The following is a 21,552-nucleotide window of genomic DNA, read 5'->3' as shown; positions in this document are numbered from 1 at the left end:
CTTTTAAGTTTAACACACTGGCTGCCAGGTCATTTGTCAAAAATTTGAAACCATAGTCATTGGATTTTATTTAAAATTGACATTTTATGGTCTAAAAAAACAAGGATTATAATATTCCGATGTAATAACTGATGAGAATTTGATAGCTTTTGAAAACTTTACCCCTTCAAAAAATAGTTGAACCGTGTTGACAAAGAAATAGGTCAAAGGTGACATTACGTGGCCCCTCGCGCAGATACATCTCTGCTGTTTTAATCGCCCAAACTTGCTCTATGTGGAAACTTCTATCTCCATCATTACAGTGAAAAATAAGTAAAGTCATGTGTTTGGGCTATAAAAAGCAACTTCTTTTTAAAATTATGTATTTTTAATGCTGACACCGGGTGCTGTGTATCCGGAAATCAACAATGATTTTGAATGAGAATATCGTGTTATATCGATAATTTTGTAGGAAGAAAATCACAATAATGGGGAACTGCCTGGAGTCTTGCTTCGGTTCAGTTCGAAAAAAGTGAGTAAATTATTGTTTCCTAAAATTTACTGTGTTTGCCCAAATCCCGGACGTGGTTTATGGAATTATGGGATGAGGCTAGACCCAGTAACTGGGGCGCTGTACTCCTTTTCAACAATTTTTGACTTTATCTGTCGTACTAGCGCCCCAGGGAATGGCACAGAATTTTAACGAATACCCAGTTTTTCGCGACACCCAGCCAAAAGAGGGGATTTTTCTGGTCATCGCCCCCCAAAAAAAAAGAAAAAAAAAAAAAAAGGGGAAAAAATATGATAAATAAATAAAAACCGCTGTACTTCATCTAGGCCTACGATTTTTGTGCATGGTTAAATTGCTTCTTATAATGTTTAGTGCTGCCAGTGTCACTGTAGAATTTTTTTTTATTTATTTATCATCTTTTTTCCCCTTTTTTTCGTTTTTTTCCTTCTTTTTTTGGGGGGGGGGGGGCGATGACCAGAAAAATCCAGACCAGCAGACTTCATCCAGAACCATCCAGCTTCATCCAGCAGACTTCAGACCAGAAAAATCCCCTCTTTCAGACAATATTCCCTTTCTGAGAACCTTTCACCCCCTTTCTGATAATTTTCCAACAACCCGGCACCGTGTAAGTTACGTTGCCCAGGATTGAACGCACGTGGGCACTCGCTAGCTGCAGCGCCTGTACCCATCCCCGTGTACAATGTATAGCATTCGCTGCAACGCCTCTAACAAGTGTAGCATTAAACAGCCGTTGATGGACATCCACCCACAATGCGACGCCATGTTTCTAGTTACCATACACATCCGAAAATCGCAGACTTGTCAATCGCTCCACGATGCGGAGTTAAAAATCATCGATTTGGAGTTTAAAAAATGATCGTGAGTACAATTAAATGCCTGATGTTACATCCTAGACGTATCGAGAATAGAGTAGGCGATTTTTGAGCTAGTTTGTTTGGTCTTTTTGTCATTTTGAGGCATTTTTTGTGGCTGGGTGTCGCGAAAAACTGGGTATTCGTTAAAATTCTGTGCCATTCCCTGGGGCGCTAGTACGACAGATAAAGTAAAAAATTGTTGAAAAGGAGTACAGCGCCCCAGTTACTGGGTCTAGGATGAGGCTAACTTCTAAAAGAATAAGCAAATATAAAAAAATAAATCAAAATCGATAGTAGGGCCTATTATCATGATTATTATACACATATTGACTGACTGACAATGGATACGTCTATTCCCACGAGGGACTTTATGCTTTCAGTAACCAGAAAAACAGAAGAGTGACCTATTTCCCGAGGCCGAAAGCCGAGGGAAATATATATAGAAGAAAATGGTAGGCCCCTCTTCTGGTCACTCTTCTGGTCCCCTACTACCTAGTTACCGAATTATGCCAGTCAATATGTGTTTTATAACACAGCTCGGTCTTAAAAATAAATGTCAAATTAGAACAGAAAAAGGAATTTTGTAGTTGTTGTTCACGGTTCAAGTCAAGAGAGGGCGCTGTTACCGCGGGCACTATATTCAAAGACTATTGCCCGCTCTGGTACTATTCCCGCAAAACATGCGCGCGTGATCACTAACTTATTGGTCATCCCACGTGACCGTGTTTCAGCCAACCAGAATACAGAACAAGCAAGAGGTGTGTTATAATATTAATTAGTAAAGACAATAATTCAAATCAAAGTAGGTACATTCACAACCGCTAGAGGGCGCTGCGCGCGCTGGACCAATTTCCGTTAATGAGAAACTGTGCCGCGATCTCAAGTAGTGCGCCAGCCGTCGCATTCTGCATCGTTTTTTGCGGAGGGTTATATGGTACTTCTACTTATGTGAAACAGTTCATTCGTAAAACTAACCGGAACTACATTAAAGATGGCGATTTTCTGAAGTGTAAAAGTGAGCATTTTAACTATTCTTTCGGTGGATTTTTGGTTTGGAAAGTCAACGGAACGTCAAAATGTTGATAGTTTGATGCACTTTTATTCAAATAAAAGGTACTTACAGACGTTAGGAGTTGATCAGAACTATATATTTGTTAAAATTGAGTCTTTTTTCATATGTTACTTTTGGTTTGAAAACTGTTCATTGTAGCGCATTTTAGCGATCGGCAATTGAAAATGGTCATACGACCACGGGAAACACGCAATTTTAGGTCCCATGGCAAATTGTTGGTTTGGACGCTACGCGGCTTACGCTGGTCCCTGCTATGTTTGCGCGGTAATATATAAGCATAGATGGTACTCGGTATGGTTGATATGTCAACAAACTTTGGATAGATTATTGAATGGAGGAAGGAAAAGGGGAATAATTTATTATTTTTAGTGAGATAAATTACTAGTTTTGTTAAAGATAAGACTGTTTGGTCTTACAGATTGCCCAAGGAGATAAATTATTTAAAAAACTAAGGTAACCTGACAGTGACATGATGATGAAATGAAACCTACCTCCATGATTTATATATGCTGAAACAAGCATGGTATGGTTGATGATGGTATTCGGCTTGGGAGGGGGGGGGGGGTACACAAATAAATAAATACATCATTCAAAGACACACCTGTTTAATATTTATTCTGTTATCAAAGCTTAATTCATTCATACTGCTTCATGAAAATTGTTTGTGCGGAGGGAGTTCACTGTTTCATATTTTTAAATAAGCAGAGTGCAAACTAAAATTGAACTAAAAAAGTAAAATCAAATAGCAATCTCTCTAGAGCTCAATCTCACTGAAGCTTCACCAGAGGTCATGGCTCTCGCTTCTTCTTGACTATCTACTGACCACATCCCTAGTACCCAGCAATAAATGGAAATCCTTTACAGAAGTACACTAAATGCATGATTGCAGCATTACGAAGGAAGATACCCTCTAGCTCGCAGGCACCCTACTTAATAAACTGCGACTTCACTGTAGTCTGCACACATATTTGGTTAATACGCGCACAACCTAACAGCGCGTAGCCATAATATCTTCATACATTGAAGCCTACACTTTACCTGGAAGAAGAAAGAACTTCAGAATGTTAATATGTGTACACAGTAGTGATGATAAATGCAAATTTTCTCAGATTTTTCCAATCTTTTTGGTAAACGTTACCTTTGACCTTTGATTATGTGACCTTTGGACATCAAAAGGTCAAGTGTTTGACCCCATATCATTGACCTTGAGTCTGAGAAGGGTCAAGTGCTTGCTCTTGTCTTAATCTTGGTGTAGGTTGGAACTTTTCTCATTGTCTATTCAAAGTTCCAATTTGATGTCCCTTAAACATGTACTCAAAATACACCTGTTCACATTGTATAGGGCATTTTAATACACAAGGTCACAGTTTTTTGTATGTAAATATGGGCCTAAAACAATGACCTTTGACCTGGCGTAACTCGTCATCCCATTGACCTATCCCCACAAACTTGGTGTCAAAATGAATGATTCAAAGAGACCTTTCCAACTAGACTAGTCACAGCTCCATCACATGTTATCTAAAATTTTGTGATTCTACCTAATCAAAGGGAACTTTGAAGCCTGCGTCAGATTGAATGCATCCACATTTACAATTACATGGCCATTTTTAAAAAGTTAATTGCAATTTTACTGACTAATTTAACTTTAACTTTAAAGTTGAAAACAAAAATAATGAAACTATACAATTATTTTATAATATATTAAATCGTAAATTTGATGAAATCATTTTCAATTTCATATACAGTTGCGGTAACGTAACCCTCCTCCCAACAGCCAAGGAGGGTTACGTTAATCGTTATATAAAATATTTAAACACTATATTAGGATAGGCCTGGGCGAATTATTCGAATATCCGGTTAATGGTGAATAGGCTTTCCTATCCGTAACCGCGAATGCCTTTTTTTTCTTAACAGGATATCCGCATAGGGCGCGAATACCTATTTGTAAACCGGATAGTTTTGTAATTACAACCAAGTAACCGGATATTCTTTTAATATCCGAATATCCGCGGACGTTGGGCGACAGCTGATAGGAATGTTTTGTCTGAATCCTTATGAAACTTCTATTAAGACAGCATAAAACAGCATAAATTAAGTATTTAACTATGCTCACCTCCGTGAAGAGTTAAAACAATGACATTTCTGACGTAATTTGTTCAAAGATTACGAAAGTTTTCCTTCATGTAGAGTCAATCACGATCAAAAGAAAAAGCAAATCGCCATCTTTAAATTAGATCCGGTTAATTTTATGAATGAACCGAGTGACACTGTCTAAAACTAATATCAATCCGCCCATACGATCTCATTCACAAACAAACAGCGCCCTCTAGCGGCAAATTTTTTTTTTTATATTTTATTTTTATTTTTTTATATAGCGCCCTCTAGCGGCGAAAACAAATATTCGAATATCCGGTTAATTTCGGATAGTTGGCCAGCGGTATCCGAATATCAAAATTTCACTATTCGCCCAGCACTACACTATATTATTAATAAGGAGTTTTTAGTAAAGATAACACTTATATTAGGCCTATTTACATTTTATAAGCTACAAAAAAGTCAGTTTGTTTGGAATTTGGTTTTGAAGGAGATTCTGCAATATTAATTGCAAGATGCCGGTTATATGATATCTTATGAACAAATCCACCTTCGCCGTCGGCATGGAGGGTTACGTTATCGCAACTAGCAATGAACATGCGCCCGCACAGTGACTGTTTTAGGGGACTTATAAGAGTCTAGTCCATATTACTTGCATAAAATAATGCTCAAACACATACTCTGTTTTTCATTTATTTCTCTGCCCTTTTTTTTTTTCAATGAAGAGATCAATTTAATCTTTTTTTTGTTTCACAGCAAGACGAGTTACTTCACGGGAAGATATAAAGAATACAATGTTGGGATTGAGTTTGAAAGTTTAATCGAAGATGTAAGTAAAAATCAAGAGACTGACACTGTTCATTTGTTACTGTTGCATAATAGCAAGGTTCCTCCCTGCACAACACTGATTAAAAATGCCTTTCGTTCTGAGAATTGGTTTGTTTATTTATGTTCAAAATTGTTTTCATATTTGTTATGACTATGATATATGAAAGGAAAACCTAACCTTGTATTACTGGATTTGTATTAAGGTAGGGTCAAAGATTAGTAATTTACTCCAAAAATTAATGACCGACAAAAACAAGCTTGGTGAGAAGCACTGCAGCTGTTGAGGTTACGTAAGTAAAACTTATTTTGAGAAAGGATTCCCTTTGATGGTTAGGATAACTTTCACCCGAAAACATTTGAATCTTTCTCAGAAAGTAGACAGTTATCATATGTGAGAACTGAGAATTGATTTATTAATTTATTATCATATCGCTTTTCTTATTTTGTAATGGAATGCAATCTGATGCTAATAAAAGGAAAAACCAGCCCTAAACCTGGATCTATTCCAAAGAAATTAATAAGATATTTTTCTAATTTACCTTATTTTTAACTACTCAGGACTTGGCCCAGCAAGCTGAGACCAACATGGTAACAGATCGTGAAAGAGATCATCTCCTGAATAAGAGATACAGCGATCTCATCAAAGACCAGAAGAGAAGGGATGCTGAAATTGAAGCTGAGGTATTTTTAATTTTTTAAATTTTTTTAAAGAAAGATAGGTTGTTCAAGTTATGAATTCTGAGATCCAATTATGTAGCACCTTATAATGGTTTACAAGGTGCTTCAGTGCATTCAGCAGCCTCTGCCAGGAACACCGGGGCCAACCCCTTCTCTTAACACAAAGTGTTACTTGGATCTATTACATGGACTACACAACGCATGGGACCAACAGGTAAACGTCCCATCCGAAGGACGAAGCAATAAAGGTTAAGTGTCTTGCTTAAGGACACAAGTGTCATGACTCTAGAACCCACATTCTGCTGATCAGAAACACCAGAGCTTGATTATGGTGATCTAAGACCTCTCAGCCAAGACTCGCATCCCTTAATCTCAAAATTTGGAAGATAGAAATTAAACTAGTAGAAGTAATTACTCATAGGGGAGTTTTATACAGTGCAAGATGGTATTAACCAACGGTAAGTTTTAAACATTATAATGTGTTTTGTCTAAAGAAAATTGTGTACGTTTTTTTTTCCCTAACCAGTTAGCGTTAACTTGTTAAAAATTTAATAGATGTTACAAATTGTTTTATCAATCTTTTTATCAGCTTAAAAGGCAGGAAGATAATGTTCGGTTAGAAGAAGAAGCCTACAATATAGCGAAACGAGAATCTGCGAGAGCCGCCCGCCAAACGAGGGCTCTAGAGCAGCAGAGAAGTAAACCCATAGCCAATGGCACGGCCAAATCATCTTGGCTTGGGGACAATGAGACTGAATGGAATGTGTAAGTGCAGGCATTTAATAATAAGAATAATATTGAAGTCTTATATAGCGCACGTATCTACCAAACAAGGTACTCAGGGTGCTGAGTATATACAAACTTTCAGAAATGAAGGTTATTGCAGTGATGAGTTCTGAGACCCAATTATTTAGCACCTTAAAAGGGTTTACAAGGTGCTTTGTTATACCTCGGTAACAAACTGTGAAGTTTGATTGGTCGAGAACCAATCATGTAATGCGCAACAAACGCATGTTACATGGCTCAGCGGGCCGGGTTACATGAAAAGTGATGTACACCGGTGTACATCACCTTGATCGTTCCCAGCGTTGGTCGATTTCGCGCTGTGTACGAAACAACTGCGGGTTCAAGGGAATTGTTTCTTGTTCGTCTGCTTATTAAACAATGAATAGTCCGACGTAATAATGTTTGAAGATGATAACAGAACTTCGAGAAGAGGAATTACAATTATACAAAGGTATAACAAAACAATTGTTGCACGTTGTGACTGGGGTCCATGGGTTTTGTACACCCTCGAGGGAAAATGGACCCCGTCACAACGTGCAGCAATTGTATAATGGCGCATACAGCAGCCACAGCCAGGAACACCGAGCGAACCCCTTCTCATTTTACGATAAGTGCAGTGGGTTCTTTTACGCGTTACACAACATATGGGACCAACGATTTTACGTCCCATCCGAAGGACAAAGCAATGGTTAATAAAAATAATAATAATAACAAATTCTTATATAGCGCATTTCACAATAAACCGTATCAATGCGCTTTGCATTAGTCCCCTGGTCATATGGGCCAATAAACATCCCTTTAATCTTTAATCTTTAATCTCCCATTAGGGAGTATACAGCCCCAAGCTGCCGTGGCGCTCCGAAAGCTTTTCATTCACAATATCAACCTCTACCCTTGCAGGTACCCATTCATACCCCTGGGTGAAGAGAAGCAATTATAGTAAAGTATCTTGCTCAAGGACACAAGTGTCACGACCGGGATTCGAACCCACACTCCGGTGAAATAGCACCAGAACTTGAATTCGACGCTATTTACCACTCGGCCGCGACACTCTACGTTAAATGTCTTGCTTAAGGACACAAGTGTCACGGCTTGGGCATTTGTCACATTGGTAGTTGTCAAAGATTAGTACCCAGACATTGGGCCTTTCTCAAACCTTGGCTTAGGGTCTGGCTCCAGGCTCCGTGTTCTGATGTTCGTGCAATACGTGCTGCTCCAAACTGCAAGTTAAAGGCATCCTAAGCCTGAGCTGGAGCCCAAAACGAGAATTAGAAAGGCCCTTGGTGTGACCAAACGTTAATACTTGTTATACCTCTGTACTGATTGTGAAGTTTGATTGGTCGAGAACCAATCACGTGCCGTGCAACAAATGCGCATGTGTCGTGTCTAAAGATGTGCGCTACGCGTAATGCACAGCGCGCCGGGTAACAAGAAAAGTGATGTACACTCGTGTCCATCACCTTGATCGTTCCCAACGTTGGTCTATTTCCAGCGCTGTACGAAACACACGCCGGTTCGAGGGAACAGGTGAAGAATTGTTTCTTATTTGAGCTGTTCATCTGCTTATTAAACCATGATTAAACTATACATTGCTCCGTCTTACATGTAATAATGTTTGAAGATGACAACAGAACTTCGAGAAGAGGAATAACAATGTTACCAAGGTATAACAAAACAATTGTTTTACGCTGTGACTGGGGTCCATGGGTTTTGTACACCCTCGGTAGCTTCGCCTCGGGTGCCATTTTCCCCCTCGGGTGTACAAAACGCCATGGATCCCGTCACAGCATGCAACAATTGTATAATGAATAGCACACTTGTGAAAGTTTCAGATCAATCGGTCATTGGAGTCACGAAAAAAATAGTGGGAACAAAACCGTTTTTAATCTCAAATATGTTTAAATGAATTTCTGCAAAGAGCACCATTTTCGTTCAAGTAAATCTTTATTAAGAAAATGTGTAGCTCCCTGAAAAACACCATGCATGCAGTGATTTCATTGATGGGGGAAAATAATGCCGCTGCAAGTAGACTTAATCCATTCTTGTCTAAAGCAACCCCTCTCACCCCACCCCTGACCGTTTTTCATTAACAGTTGTAGATTTTGACTGTCATTATCTAACCTTTGTTTTCCAAATCTCAAAACCTAAACAGGTTGAATCATGTTTTTGCCAGCTGTTTTTTTTTGCAAAATAAAAAACATGTTTGTGTTCTCTAGGTTATGGGAAAGACTCACATATAATGTTCCATCCAAAGGTTCGCAAAACATGAAAGTGTGAGTTCTATGCATGCATAAATGATATGCCTTGTATTGAAAGCAATATGCATTTTCCTTGCCAGTATGATTAAAGCCCGGTTCATACTTCCTGCGAATGGGAATGCGAATGCGATGCTAATTTGACGTCACGACCCTCCTCGCAGTGATATTCGTAAGTGAATTGACCCACTGCGAAATTATTCATTGCGAGTTTGTCAACATTCGCTTCGCATTCGCAGGAAGTATGAACCAGGCTTTAGAATGTTTTTTTCTTCTGGAGTATGCATATAAGTTTGCATGTATACAAGAAGGATCTTAAAGGCACTGGACACCTTTAGTTATTGACAAAGACCAGTCTCCTTACTTGGGGTATCCCAACATATGCATTGAATAACAAACCTGTGATTATTTTGACTCAGTTGGTCATCGGAGGTGCAAGAAAAAATTGAAAGAAAATCACCCTTATTGCACAAATTTGCATGCATCCCAATGTGATTCAATTGATTAATGTCTTTCTATATGTTTGTTTTAACATAAACAGAGCAGGAGGTGAGGATGATTTTGAAATGTTCCTTGAGTCGGTGAAGGCACGGTCTCAGACAGTCAGGGCTAATGGTGAGTTATCAAATCAACTTAAATGTAATAACTAGTTCTTATTAACTAGTTCTTATAAATAGCGCATTTTACTAAGGGAATCAATGTGTGGTGAAGAGGTTTTCAACTAGTGGTTTAATCCCAACGAGGCCTGGTTCTTGATAATTTTACCTAGACTAAGTTGAGGTAAATTATCAAGAACCAGGCCACGGCGGGTTTAAACCACTAGTTGAAAACCGATTCAACACACTTCGATTCCTTTTCGGTCAAAAACATTAACAATTTTTGGTCAAAAAGTAAAATAAATGCAAAAATTATAATTGTTCAATGATTTCTTACAACACAACACCCCTCCAGCTATGAAATGGTAAAGCCCTCCGACGCCCTCGGGTAAACAACTCCTTATAAGGGAATGCTGTGCGTGTCGCGTGATCACGTGATGTGGCACAACTGTTTCAGTCGTTGCTCTCGACCAATAGGAATGAAGAAACTGTCTTGTAAGAACAGGTGCAAGCTCGCGTGTCACGCCCATGTTTCAACACTTTTTACTGGCCATAAACAAAGGTTTATACACATCCACGTGACACGCTCTCCACCAATAGGAATAGCGAAACTGTCTGAGGTATTTATGAATATGACTTATCAATGCACTTTGCATTAGTGCCCGTATTTAAAACTTGTCATATTCTGATGTGTTAATGGTAGCAATCACAACCAGTTTCATGGTAAAGTAAAGTTACATTCACACACAATAAATTAATTAGTTGAATATTCACATTAAGGAAGAAATAATATCAGTTGCTTCTTATATAGCGCGCACATCTGTCACTCAGTGACGCTCAAGGTGATTTTACATACAATATTTTCTTGCAAGGTATGTGGGTTTGAATTATGAGACCTATTCCTTTTACACACAGCAAAATGTAATGGTTTACAAGATGCTGCAAATATGAACAGTTTAAACAAGTTGTATGTTGCACAGTTTTTTAGTTGCCCACAGGGCAAGCTCAGAAGTGTTTATCTAGCACACAGCAGTTTTTACTAGACAATGTAATTCTGGGCTTTTGTTAAGGGCGAGCTCTCCCAAAATACTGGTAGGCTTTGCATAATACATCTAGGATTCTGGTTGAATTTGTTAGTATTTAATCTATTGCTATATATTTTTGTACACCCTTAGTGGCCATGTTGTCACATCAACAAGAGGGCCATACTAACAAACTATCACATAAAGATTCCACAACTGGTTTGGAATGGGATTATGAGGAGGAAGGTAATCTTAAACACAGATAATCCACTTCACCGGATCACCGGGTTCCCCCCAAATGTAGAAACTATCAGAGTGTATCTGGCAACTTTATCACAAAAATTTTGCACAAAATAATAACAACAGAAAGATTGTCCCACGACAATCACAGGTTGTGTATTTCAATTTGAAAATGAAAATAAAATTGAAATGTACGGTGTAAATTTGAGGTCCAGATCACTTATAGTAGTTCTGCAAATGGGAAACCTCTGCTCATACCATTCATTTACTTGAGTGTAGAATGATTAATACACATAAGTGCTACACCCCACTGTAATAAAACCTTGTGCTGCTACCATCCAAGCAATGGCAGTGCGCGGCGCGCAACACTTGCGCGTATGGATCGGTCTACATGCATCACATTGGTGAAGGAAATTTCTTTCTCTTTGCCTGGCAGACATTCACTTTCAGGGTAACCAAGTCATTTTCTTAAAGGCACTGGACACTACTGGTAATTGTCAAAGACCAGTCTTCTCTTTTGTTGTATCTCAACATATGCATTAAATTAACAAACCTGTAAAAATTTGAGCTCAATTGGTCGTCGAAGTTGCGAGATAATAATGAAAACACCCAAAACAAAACCTTGTCACACAAAGTTGTATGCTTTCAGATGCTTGATTTCGAGACCTCAAATTCTAATTCTGAGGTCTTGAAAACTACATCACTTCAGAGGGAACTGTTTCTCACAATGTTTTTTACTATCGACAGCTCTCCATTACTCGATACCAAGTAAGGTTTTATGCTAATTATTATTTAACAATTATTATTATTATTTTGAGTAATTACCAATAGTGTCCACTGCCTTTAAGGACTCATTGGAAAATGAGTGAATCACAAAAGTAAATTGGACCTTGGATTCTATCTTTAATGTTCTGTTGTGGCAGGGTTATCTTATCATATTCATCATGACTGCATGCTGTTTTTCTTCTCCAGAGTTTCTTCTCTTTTTCTATAATTTCCTCTTTCTTTCTTATCCTCAATGACTTTTAATGCTTTCAGAGGATGATTCTGATGTAGAATGGCCATGAATTTTGTATCAAGGTAGATGGGAAACGTTGCTTCATGTTCTGGAGAATGACATTGTTTCTTGATTTATGTTGTCAACCTCAATGCTGAATGCAACAAGATTCAACAAATCTAAAATGTAGGATTCAAACTGCCTCTAGCTACCGGGCAATCTCGGTGGTCTAGTTTGAAAGATACATTCATCACATTGTCGACATGAAAAATAAATGTCCATTGAATTGAATTGAATTGAACACTGCGAGTCTAGAATTGCAAAGGTTGTTGGTTCGAATCCCACCCAAGTAATAATATGCCTACAGGTGATTTTTTTTCACAGAACTTGGGAAAGTACTACATAAGTAAGCAGTGCTAACACACATCTGTGTAAGGGTAAAACCAAAATTAAGATCCAACAAGTTTAACCCTTTATAAAAGGGTCTGTTCATTTCTGTACACATTGCTGACCTTGTTGGTTTATTTTCACGAAAGATTTCTTCGGAACAAAAACAAAAACAACTCCCAGAAATACATGGTTTTGTGTTAGATTCAATGATAACATGCAAAACATTTGAAAATGTCAATTCAGTCCAATAACTTCTCTTTGACCCTTTTGTTTGAGTGGAATTTGGTCAAATCTTGCCGCTGTTTGTGACCGCTACGGGCATTTTGGAACGAGGTGGTCTCTAAAAGGTTGAAGATCTTTTACTTTTTTGAGTCACACCAACTGACTAGAATGGATCCTTTTACATTCAGCAGGATGTTTGTCATTGACTTTCATCTACATTGTCTATTTTTGAAGTATTTGTTGCAAATTTGAATGATTCATTTCACCCTTGTGCTTGCCAATCAAATGTTTGTTTATGGATGTATAATGTTGCACATGATCAGTGCTGTTTGAGTTTTTAAGAATGTGGGCTGAACTGTGATGTTTTAAGTTACAAAAATTTACGTTACTTGACACTTAAAGGCAGTGGACACTATTGGTAATTAATACTCAAGCTAATTATTGGCATAAAACCTCACTTGGTAATGAGTAATGGGGAGAGGTTGATAGTATAACACATTATGAGAAACGACTCCCTCTGAAGTGACGTAGTTTTCGTGAAGTAATTTTACATGAATTTGATTTTGAGACCTCAAGTTTAGAATTTGAGGTCTCAAAATCAAGCATCTGAAAGCACACAACTTCGTGTGACAAGTTTTTTTTACTTTCATAGTCACAGGTTTGTTATTTTGTGCATATGTTGAGATACACCAAGTAAGAAGACTGGTCTTTGACAATTACCAATAGTGTCCACTGTCTGTAAAGCTTTCCTTTATGATTTATGCAATTAGTTAAAAAATGTTCACAACACCTTTTTTCATATCACCAACAAGCAACAAGACCATTATAAACACATCGACTATGTACCACCCTTCCCATCCAACATGAAATCATTGACAATTGTGATTGTTTGCCCTGACATGACCAGGCCTAATGCTTCGTTGTTGAAAGAGCAAGGGCACTAAAGCGTTTTCTCCCTGGTAAAGTCTATGAGGAAATTGTAAATTTCTGTTGAAACATTTCAAGAATCTTGCAAAACATTTGAAACTTCATACTCTTTTGCTTTGCTTATATGCATACATGTATATGGAAAAAAAAAGTTTCACTCTATCGTACGACATAATAATTACACTGACACATCAAATCTGATTCCATGTCACGTAAGTACTTAAAATTCAAAGCAAGATGCATAAAGATTTATGAGACAACTAAATTACAATGTTCATCAAAAAAATGCACTTGTAAAGCATGTTGAATGTTGTATTATTTTGCATGTTTAGTCTTTATGATCTGTCGGCATAATTATGTTGTTGAAGCAAGTTGAATCCAGATGGAAGTTTTTATTATTAGTATTGAGCGATGTTTGAAGCTTGCATGGTGTAAATCATAAGAGAAATGGGCAAACTGCAGGTGCAACTATAACCAAATATGTATAGAACAGGCCTGTAAATTTCTACAGGAACATTTCAAAGGCACAAAGGCATTGACCAGGGGCCTTGGAGGCAATTGCCTTCATTGCCTCTGTGAAAAATGAGGCCTGAATCCATGTGAAAAATGAGGCCTGAATCCATGTATAAACTATTTTGGGAGAATTATTGGCTTTGACAACACCGAGTGAAGCCATCAAATTCAAGTTACACAACACAGTTCCACAAAACCATTGGCTTGTAAGTCAACAACATCAGGTCACCACTACTCAACAAGCTAATCCTTCTAGAAGCAGCTCACTACGACAATGTCACACTCCAACGCAGTACATCCAGCAATGTCACACTCCAACGCAGTACATCCAGCCCAGCAGTCAACTCCCATGCATCTCCAGTCAAAAACCGCTTGGACCCTTCCCACCAAATTTGCATCCCTACTTAAAACCTTAGCATCATCAGCAGTCTAGCATTCTCTTTAAAACGAGCAGAGTATTATATTGTTTGAAATGTCGAGACAACATCGGTTCTTCCCAGAACTTTTTTGAATGAGTTTTATACTAAGTTGCACACGCAAGTTTAACTAGTTTTTTTCTAATATTGAGCGTGTTGGAGAGAAAATGAACTTTTATACTAAGTTGCACACGCAAGTTTAACTATTTTTTTCTAATATTGAGCGTGTTGGAGAGAAAATGAACTCCTACAGAAAAATGATCATTAAAAGGATTTGGAAGTAAATATTAGCAGCATTTTCCAGAAGACAATCAGAGAACAGTTACACTGACCAACATGTCGGTACAAACTGGCTCTTCTCAGAGCCACCACTACTCACAAGAGATTTTACATGGTGTCACTGCAAATCTTTCTTAGTATTTTCCACCATGCATTGTCATAAGTCTTATCTAAACATACGTACGGTAGGTGTTCCTTCACTCCACAAACATATTTTCAAAGCCCTTAACATCAAATCTCAACCAAACCTCTATGATGATTTTATTTTCATTTTATTTATATTTTCTTCACAGCTGGTTTGGCAGCCATTTCATGCCCAACTACGCAGAGCTCCAGTGTTGACGATCGCCTTCCTCTTCCAACCAAAAAGACTCCAAACAGTAACTCCGAAGGATTAGTCAGTGTTCAGGACGCACCTAGTGAGCAGGTGGAATCAGACTCAGACTGGGTCCCAGACTTTGTCGGTGCATCATTGGAAGGCGTATCATCGACGCCAGACTTACAGACTAGTCATGTGACGGAAGCGTCTCAAGCACTGAATTTTTCTCAGCCGTCCCCGTTAACGAATCTGACCGACGTTGAGGCTCAGATGCATTATGGGGAAACTGTAACTCATGAAACTACAGAGACTATTGGCGAGATCGAGGAGACAAAAAGTCACATGACACAACTGATCAATGTGCAATCTGTTAATGAACCTAATAAGTTAAATGGCATCGTACTGACAAACAACGAAGTTGACAAGCAACTTCCTTCACAGCCTGTCAACAACATATCCGTGACAAAGTCGTCAGAATTAAATGGCGTTGCATCTACAAAAACCCAAGATGATAAGCAAATTCCTTCACATGCTGTCAACAACAACATATCAGTTGCAAAGTCATCGGAAAACAGAACAGAGGAATCAACAGAAACGAACAAATCAGCTGCTGCTGAAATTGAAGATGAAGATCCTTTTGACTTTGACAAGTTCTTGGAAGATTTGGATCTGGAATGATGAGATTATTTTATTTTAAAGGCAAAGTGTACCTTTGGTTTTTTGAGCTGTTCAATTGATTTAAGCCGATGTGAATGTGTAGATATATTACATTTGTACAATAAAACTAAACTGAAAATTTCATATCAAAAGGTGGTAGGGTTTTTGAGATATCACAGAAAATCTTAGGCGGTTTTGTTTAAGCAGGAAGAATCTTAGATACACAATCTAAGAAATGTTCTGAACAGTTGTTTTATCCTTCTCTTCAAAATCACATTCCTTAGAAGAGAATTGTTTCTCAAAAATGTATACATGATCAACAGCTGCAGTGCTTCTTAAAGGTATGTTACAGAATTGGTAAGAAACAAAAAACCTGAAGATCACAGATACATAAAACTTACACGGTCTAATGATGATGATAGTTGAAAACATCTCTTGAAATATTTCTATCTGAAATGTCACATCTGATGAGAAATAAACAATCTAACTTCGCGTTTTGAGTTTATCGCTCAGTGAGCGTTTTATTCATATTTTTTTTTTTGCATCGATGCAATGCAAAATTTGTAATCGGTTTTTCACTATTATCTTGTGACCCAGATGACCGATCGCTCCCAAACTTCTACAGGTTTTGTCAGTTTATGTATATGGTGGATTACATAAAGTGCTTACACTGCCAGCAACTGTTTTGTCAGCAACAATCAATTCTGTAATGTTCCTTTAATAAGTACGATTTTCTGGTCATTAAATTTTGGAGTAACTACCAAAGATATACCCTCCCTTTAACGAGAACTGAGAATCCATACAACTCCGTTGTCGCAAACCAATATTGATACCTCACCATGCAATTCCTCAAATCCTATATACTTTGATACAAATTCAAGAACCGACTCCGCCGTAGCGCAGTTAATAACGATCCTTTGTAAAGCTAAAGTAATAGTCCTAGCCAATTTTCGACTGCAAAATCTCCCGAACATCCGATAAATCTACTCCGCGGGAGTAGAATAAAGAAAGGCAGTTCTCTAAAGAACAAACTCTACTGGCAAGTAGACACACCCACAAACCAAATATATAATAACTCCATTGTTGTCCAATTTTTAAATGCAAATGTACATAATATATTGGAAGAGTAACCTTGACAACATGAAAACTATTATTCTATTGTATATTTATATCGCTGGATTGATGATGTTTAAAGGCAGTGGACACTATTGGTAATTACTCAAAATAATTACCATCATAAAACCTTTCTTGATTACAAGTAATGGGGAGAGGTTGATAGTATAAAACATTGTGAGAAACAGCTCCCTCTGAAGTGACGTAGTTTTCGAGAAAGAAGTAATTTTCCACAAATTTGATTTCGAGACCTCAAATTTAGAATTTGAGGTCTCGAAATCAAGCATCAGAAAGCACACAACTTCATGTGACTAGGGTGTTTTAGGGTGTTTTTTCTTTCATTATTATCTCGCAACTTCGACGACCGATTGAGCTCAAATTTTCACAGGTTTGTTATTTTATGCATATGTTGAGATACACCAACTGTGAAGACTAATCTTTGACAACTACCAATAGTGTCAACTGTCTTTAACCAAGTTTTGCTGCACACAGAAAACCATTGCTTAACAGATATGCCATTGTGAGGTATATTTATGGTGAACATTTCTTGCTTGGTGCTCAGGCAATAAACACGTTATTTAAAAAGGTATTAAACAGGATTGGTAAAAAAATAAGCGATTAACAAACGGCTGTACTCGCAAAATTTACTGTGTATAAGATTGTTCTTAACTGTGCATCAATCTAAATTGATAAGTAAAGTGTGATGTCACAGTACACACCACTGTGGTAATACTGACAATTCGTCATAAGTTAAATCTTGGTGCTTGGTCATTGCCTTGGTGCCCCTTGAAACGCTTAAAATATAAATTTACAATGTCAAGAGAGAAAAATTGCCTTGGTGCCCTTGCCGTTTCAAGAACAAAGCATCAGGCATGTGTTAGTATCAAGTGAAACTACACAAGGTGTGATTGAACCATTCTTGATCTCAATTTAATGTGCTGCTTACACCTGTTTCAGACAGGCGCTCCAGAGTAGCCCTGAGCCGAATTCTGAATTAAGTACATGAAACAGTTAGGAGTGACTGGACGCATTAGAAGTCGAAAGATCGACTGTTGCAGTTGTTCGGAACGACTCTGGAGCGCCTTGGTTTCAGATATTGATCTTGTCATGAGCCGAGCAAATGTAAATGTTATGTTTAGTTCGCCTGTCTGAAACGAAAAGTTATTTGGGTCTTGACCTATAGTCGCTCGTAATCTATTTGGTTCGGCGCGCCTGTCTGAACCGGGTGTTACTTAGTGTTTGACATTCCATCCTAAATCATGATGCATACAGTGTACCTCTTTATACCTACCTTGCGCTTTCATGTTATAGGACATATCATAAGAAGTGCCACTTAAAGGTGGAGGGTCATAGGTTGGTTTTTGTCAGCATAGTAATATTTTTTAGTCAAAATTATATAGAAAGGTACAATAAAGTCACATGTGAAAGTTTCAGATGAATACAGTGTCTACTCGCTGAGAAAACAGTAAAACTCTTGTGGTATTATCACATGAACGTCAAATCCATCCACGTTTAATATGTAGCTTTTGTTTGGGATCAAGGTATCACAGTAGTTTCTGTTCTAGTGATACAGCACCATGTATCATATTTTGCCAGCAAATAGTGCATGGTTAAATTGTAAGCAGTAAGATAACTTTTTATAGCTATTTAATATTTCTAAAGTTAAAGATTGTACAATTTGTTTCAGTTCAAATGATCAAAATTTTATTTATTATTATTATCTCAGTTTAAATAATATATTTAAATCACATATTTGCATATTCCCTGCACAGTTTTAAAAGTATGAAATGCGATTTTTTCATAAAAACTGTTTCCACAAATTAACATGAAATGTTATCTTTATTTGATCAGATTTCTTTCTTAATTTTAGTATCTGGTGGAATTAAAAATTCAGCACAATAACACGCACTGTTTTATTGGAGCATGGACGTGATGGAAGTTATTAAATGCGTTTTCCCTTTAGAAATCATTATTTTCAGTAAAAATGTCGACAGCAAATGTACACGAATCAGCAAATTTAGTTTTGTCTTTATAAATTGGGGTGCTATGTTAGAGACACTGGACACTATTAGTAATTGTCAAAGATCAGTCTTCTCACTTGGTGTATCTCAACATATGCATAATATAACAAACCTGTGAAAATTTGAGCTCAATCAGTTGTCGAAGTTGCGAGATAATAATGAAAGAAAAACGCCTTTGTCGCACAAGTTGTGTGCTTTTAGATGCTTGATTTTGATACCTCAAATTCTAAATCTGAGGTCTTGAAATCTAATTCAAGGAAAATTACCTCTTTCTCGAAAACAATGTTACTTCAGAGGGAGCCGTTTCTCACAATGTTTTATACAAACAACAGCTCCCCATTGCTCGTTACCCGCAAGTTAGGTTTTATGCTAATAATTATTTTGAGTAATTACCCACGTTCGTCCTGGAAGAAAAAACCGCCACACACCGGGGTCGACCTACCTAGGGAAGCTAAATGAACGCACCCTTTATATGAATGGAAATAGGTCAAACCTGGCGGCCATTTTGTGGCAGTTAATGGGCATTTTGGTACAGACGCTTGTGGTTATTATAATGGTTTCTAAATGGTTGAACAGCTATTGCTGCGTTATACCTTTATGTATTTTTTTATCTGGGTCACGATTATAAATCAAAGATGAAAAACCTGCCACAGTTATTCGCATAAATTTTCCCAACACAAATAGATGTTTGGTACACCACGATATAAAGACAAACAGCTAGTGATTTTGTCCAATGGTGGATGGCCTACATGTAAATGCAGATTCCTTCACATATTTTATACTGTACAGAAACAACTTGTTTTTTTATTTAAAGGAACATTACAGAATTGGTTTTGCTTACAAAAAGGTTGCTGGCAGGATAAGCACTTTATGTAATCCATCATAAACTGACAAACCTGTCGAAGTTTGAGATCGATTAGCCATCTGGGTCATGAGAGAATAGTGAAAAACCGATAAAATTTTTGCATTGCATCGCTGCCAAAACGAAAAATGAATAAAACGCTCCCTGAGCGATAAACTCCAAATGCGAAATTAGACTATTTGTTTCTCATCAAATATTAAATTTCATACAGAAATATTTCAAAGGATGTTTTCTACTATCATCATCATTAGACCGTGTAAGTTTTTTGTAGATCTGTGATCTTCATAATTTTTGTTTCTTACCAATTCTGTAATGTTCCTTTAAATTGATTAATGCCCAGGCCTGGAATTTAACGGAGGCCATCACAGAGGTCATGACCTCTGTTGCCCTGGTCTTGGCCTTGGTGGCCATTAAAAAGTTTCCCATGAGAGTTGAAGATTTTCAAATGGAAGTGCCCTTTACAAAAAATAAAATGGCCTTGCCCTCTCAACGATGAAATTCTAGGCCTGACTGCCCAAGTGATTTTGTTGACAATGCCACTCAATGTTCATGATGTTGCTTGTCAAAATATGTAGTATCGGTACCAAACGTTATTACAAGGAAATTCTTGCTTTAGTTAAATTATCAAATGTTTACTTAATTGCTTCCATGGGTTGCTAAAAATAAAAGAAAAATGTAGAGTAAATTAATTTGTAATTCTACCGTTCTTTCATGTATGTACAGTCAGGTCTTGTTAAAAAGAGCTTACTATAAATATAAAGAGGTAACATTATGAAGTAAGAATCTCATTTCTGCTTTGTGTTTCCTTTGTTTTGCTGTCCACATTGTTCCTAGTATAAAGGGAGGCTGCTCTCATACCCCCTACATTCCGAAAACTGTTTGTATGTGTATATTTTTCAATTATAAAATGACATTTTCAAATGTTTTTTTTACAAAAGCACAACAATTGTAATTTTTTAAGGGGGTGATAAATTCACAAGATTTCAATGTTTTTAAAAATTAATATCACAAGGGGTAAGCCTTAGTGATTTTGTTCTTTCAACTGCTTTAAAAATTTAAAGTGTTGCTTTTGACATTTTTTGTGGGATAAAATCACAAGGGTTGCAATGTTGTTGATTGTTGACTGCTTTGAGATAAAATCATGAGGATAATGACCCTTGTAATGCAGTTCTTTTTCGGAGATAAAATCACATAGAGCAAGCTTAGCAATTTTGTCGAGGTGTTCCGAAAATCTCTCATGATTTACGCGCTAGGAGTAGGAAAATAGTGTGCAAACGTAGGGGTGTAATCATTAAAGGAACACGTTGCCTTGGATCGGACGAGTTGGTCTATAAAAAGCGTTTGTAACCGTTTTTGTAAAATGCATATGGTTGGAAAGATGTTTTAAAAGTAGAATACAATGATCCACACAAGTTTGCCTCGAAATTGCGTGGTTTTCCAAATACTGTGCGAACTAACACGGTCGGCCATTTATGGGAGTCAAAAATTTGACTCCCATAAATGGCCGACCGTGTTAGTCGACGAGGTAAAAGCTAAACCGTGCAATTTCAAAGCTTGTTTGTGTGGATCATTGTATTTTATTTGTACAACATCTCTCTACCCATATGCATTTTATAAAAAAACGGTTACAAACGCTTTTCAAAGACCAACTCGACCAATCCAAGGCAATGTGTTCCTTTAATATAAGTAACAGTACCATGGATCTTGTTAAAGCGAGAAATGGCTGTGTTTACGACCTTGAAGAGCAAATTTACTAAAAAGTTTTGTTAAGTAGCAATTCATTTACAAGGGACAAGTGTCACTGACAAATGTTCACAGACAAGTTACACACATAACAAGCATACACATGCCTTACTGAAGGTTGATTCAGCAAACAATCGCAAAAAATGGTTTGTTTTAA

General features: G+C 37.4%; 1 protein-coding gene across 2 annotated transcripts; it reads left to right on the top strand.

Moving 5' to 3' along the window:
• The first annotated feature begins 371 nt into the window (after positions 1-371).
• Positions 372-21,135, top strand: LOC139953005 (uncharacterized). Of its 2 annotated transcripts, XM_071952389.1 has the most exons (7): positions 372-511; positions 5,288-5,360; positions 5,918-6,040; positions 6,627-6,802; positions 9,620-9,693; positions 10,850-10,942; positions 14,974-21,135. In XM_071952389.1, the coding sequence occupies exons 1-7, from the start codon at positions 468-470 to the stop codon at positions 15,675-15,677; spliced, it is 1,287 nt and encodes a 428-aa protein (XP_071808490.1). In that variant the 5' UTR covers positions 372-467; the 3' UTR covers positions 15,678-21,135. The 2 variants fall into 2 exon arrangements, with proteins under 2 accessions (XP_071808490.1, XP_071808491.1); XM_071952390.1 differs by lacking the exon at positions 10,850-10,942.
• Positions 21,136-21,552: the final 417 nt, after the last annotated feature.

The sequence above is a fragment of the Asterias amurensis genome, chromosome 21 (genome assembly GCF_032118995.1).
Source record: "Asterias amurensis chromosome 21, ASM3211899v1".
Lineage (NCBI taxonomy): Eukaryota > Metazoa > Echinodermata > Asteroidea > Forcipulatida > Asteriidae > Asterias > Asterias amurensis.
The sequence above is the reverse complement of the archived record's forward strand: the minus strand, read 5'-3'. Positions and strand labels throughout refer to the sequence as shown.

Coding starts and splice junctions, on each gene's coding strand:
- LOC139953005 (XM_071952389.1), top strand. CDS start 468: ATGGGGAACTGCCTGGAGTCTTGCTTCGGTTCAGTTCGAAAAAA. Junction 6,803..9,619: donor AATGAGACTGAATGGAATGT/GTAAGTGCAGGC, acceptor TAACATAAACAG/AGCAGGAGGTGAGGATGATT. Junction 9,694..10,849: donor TCAGACAGTCAGGGCTAATG/GTGAGTTATCAA, acceptor GTACACCCTTAG/TGGCCATGTTGTCACATCAA.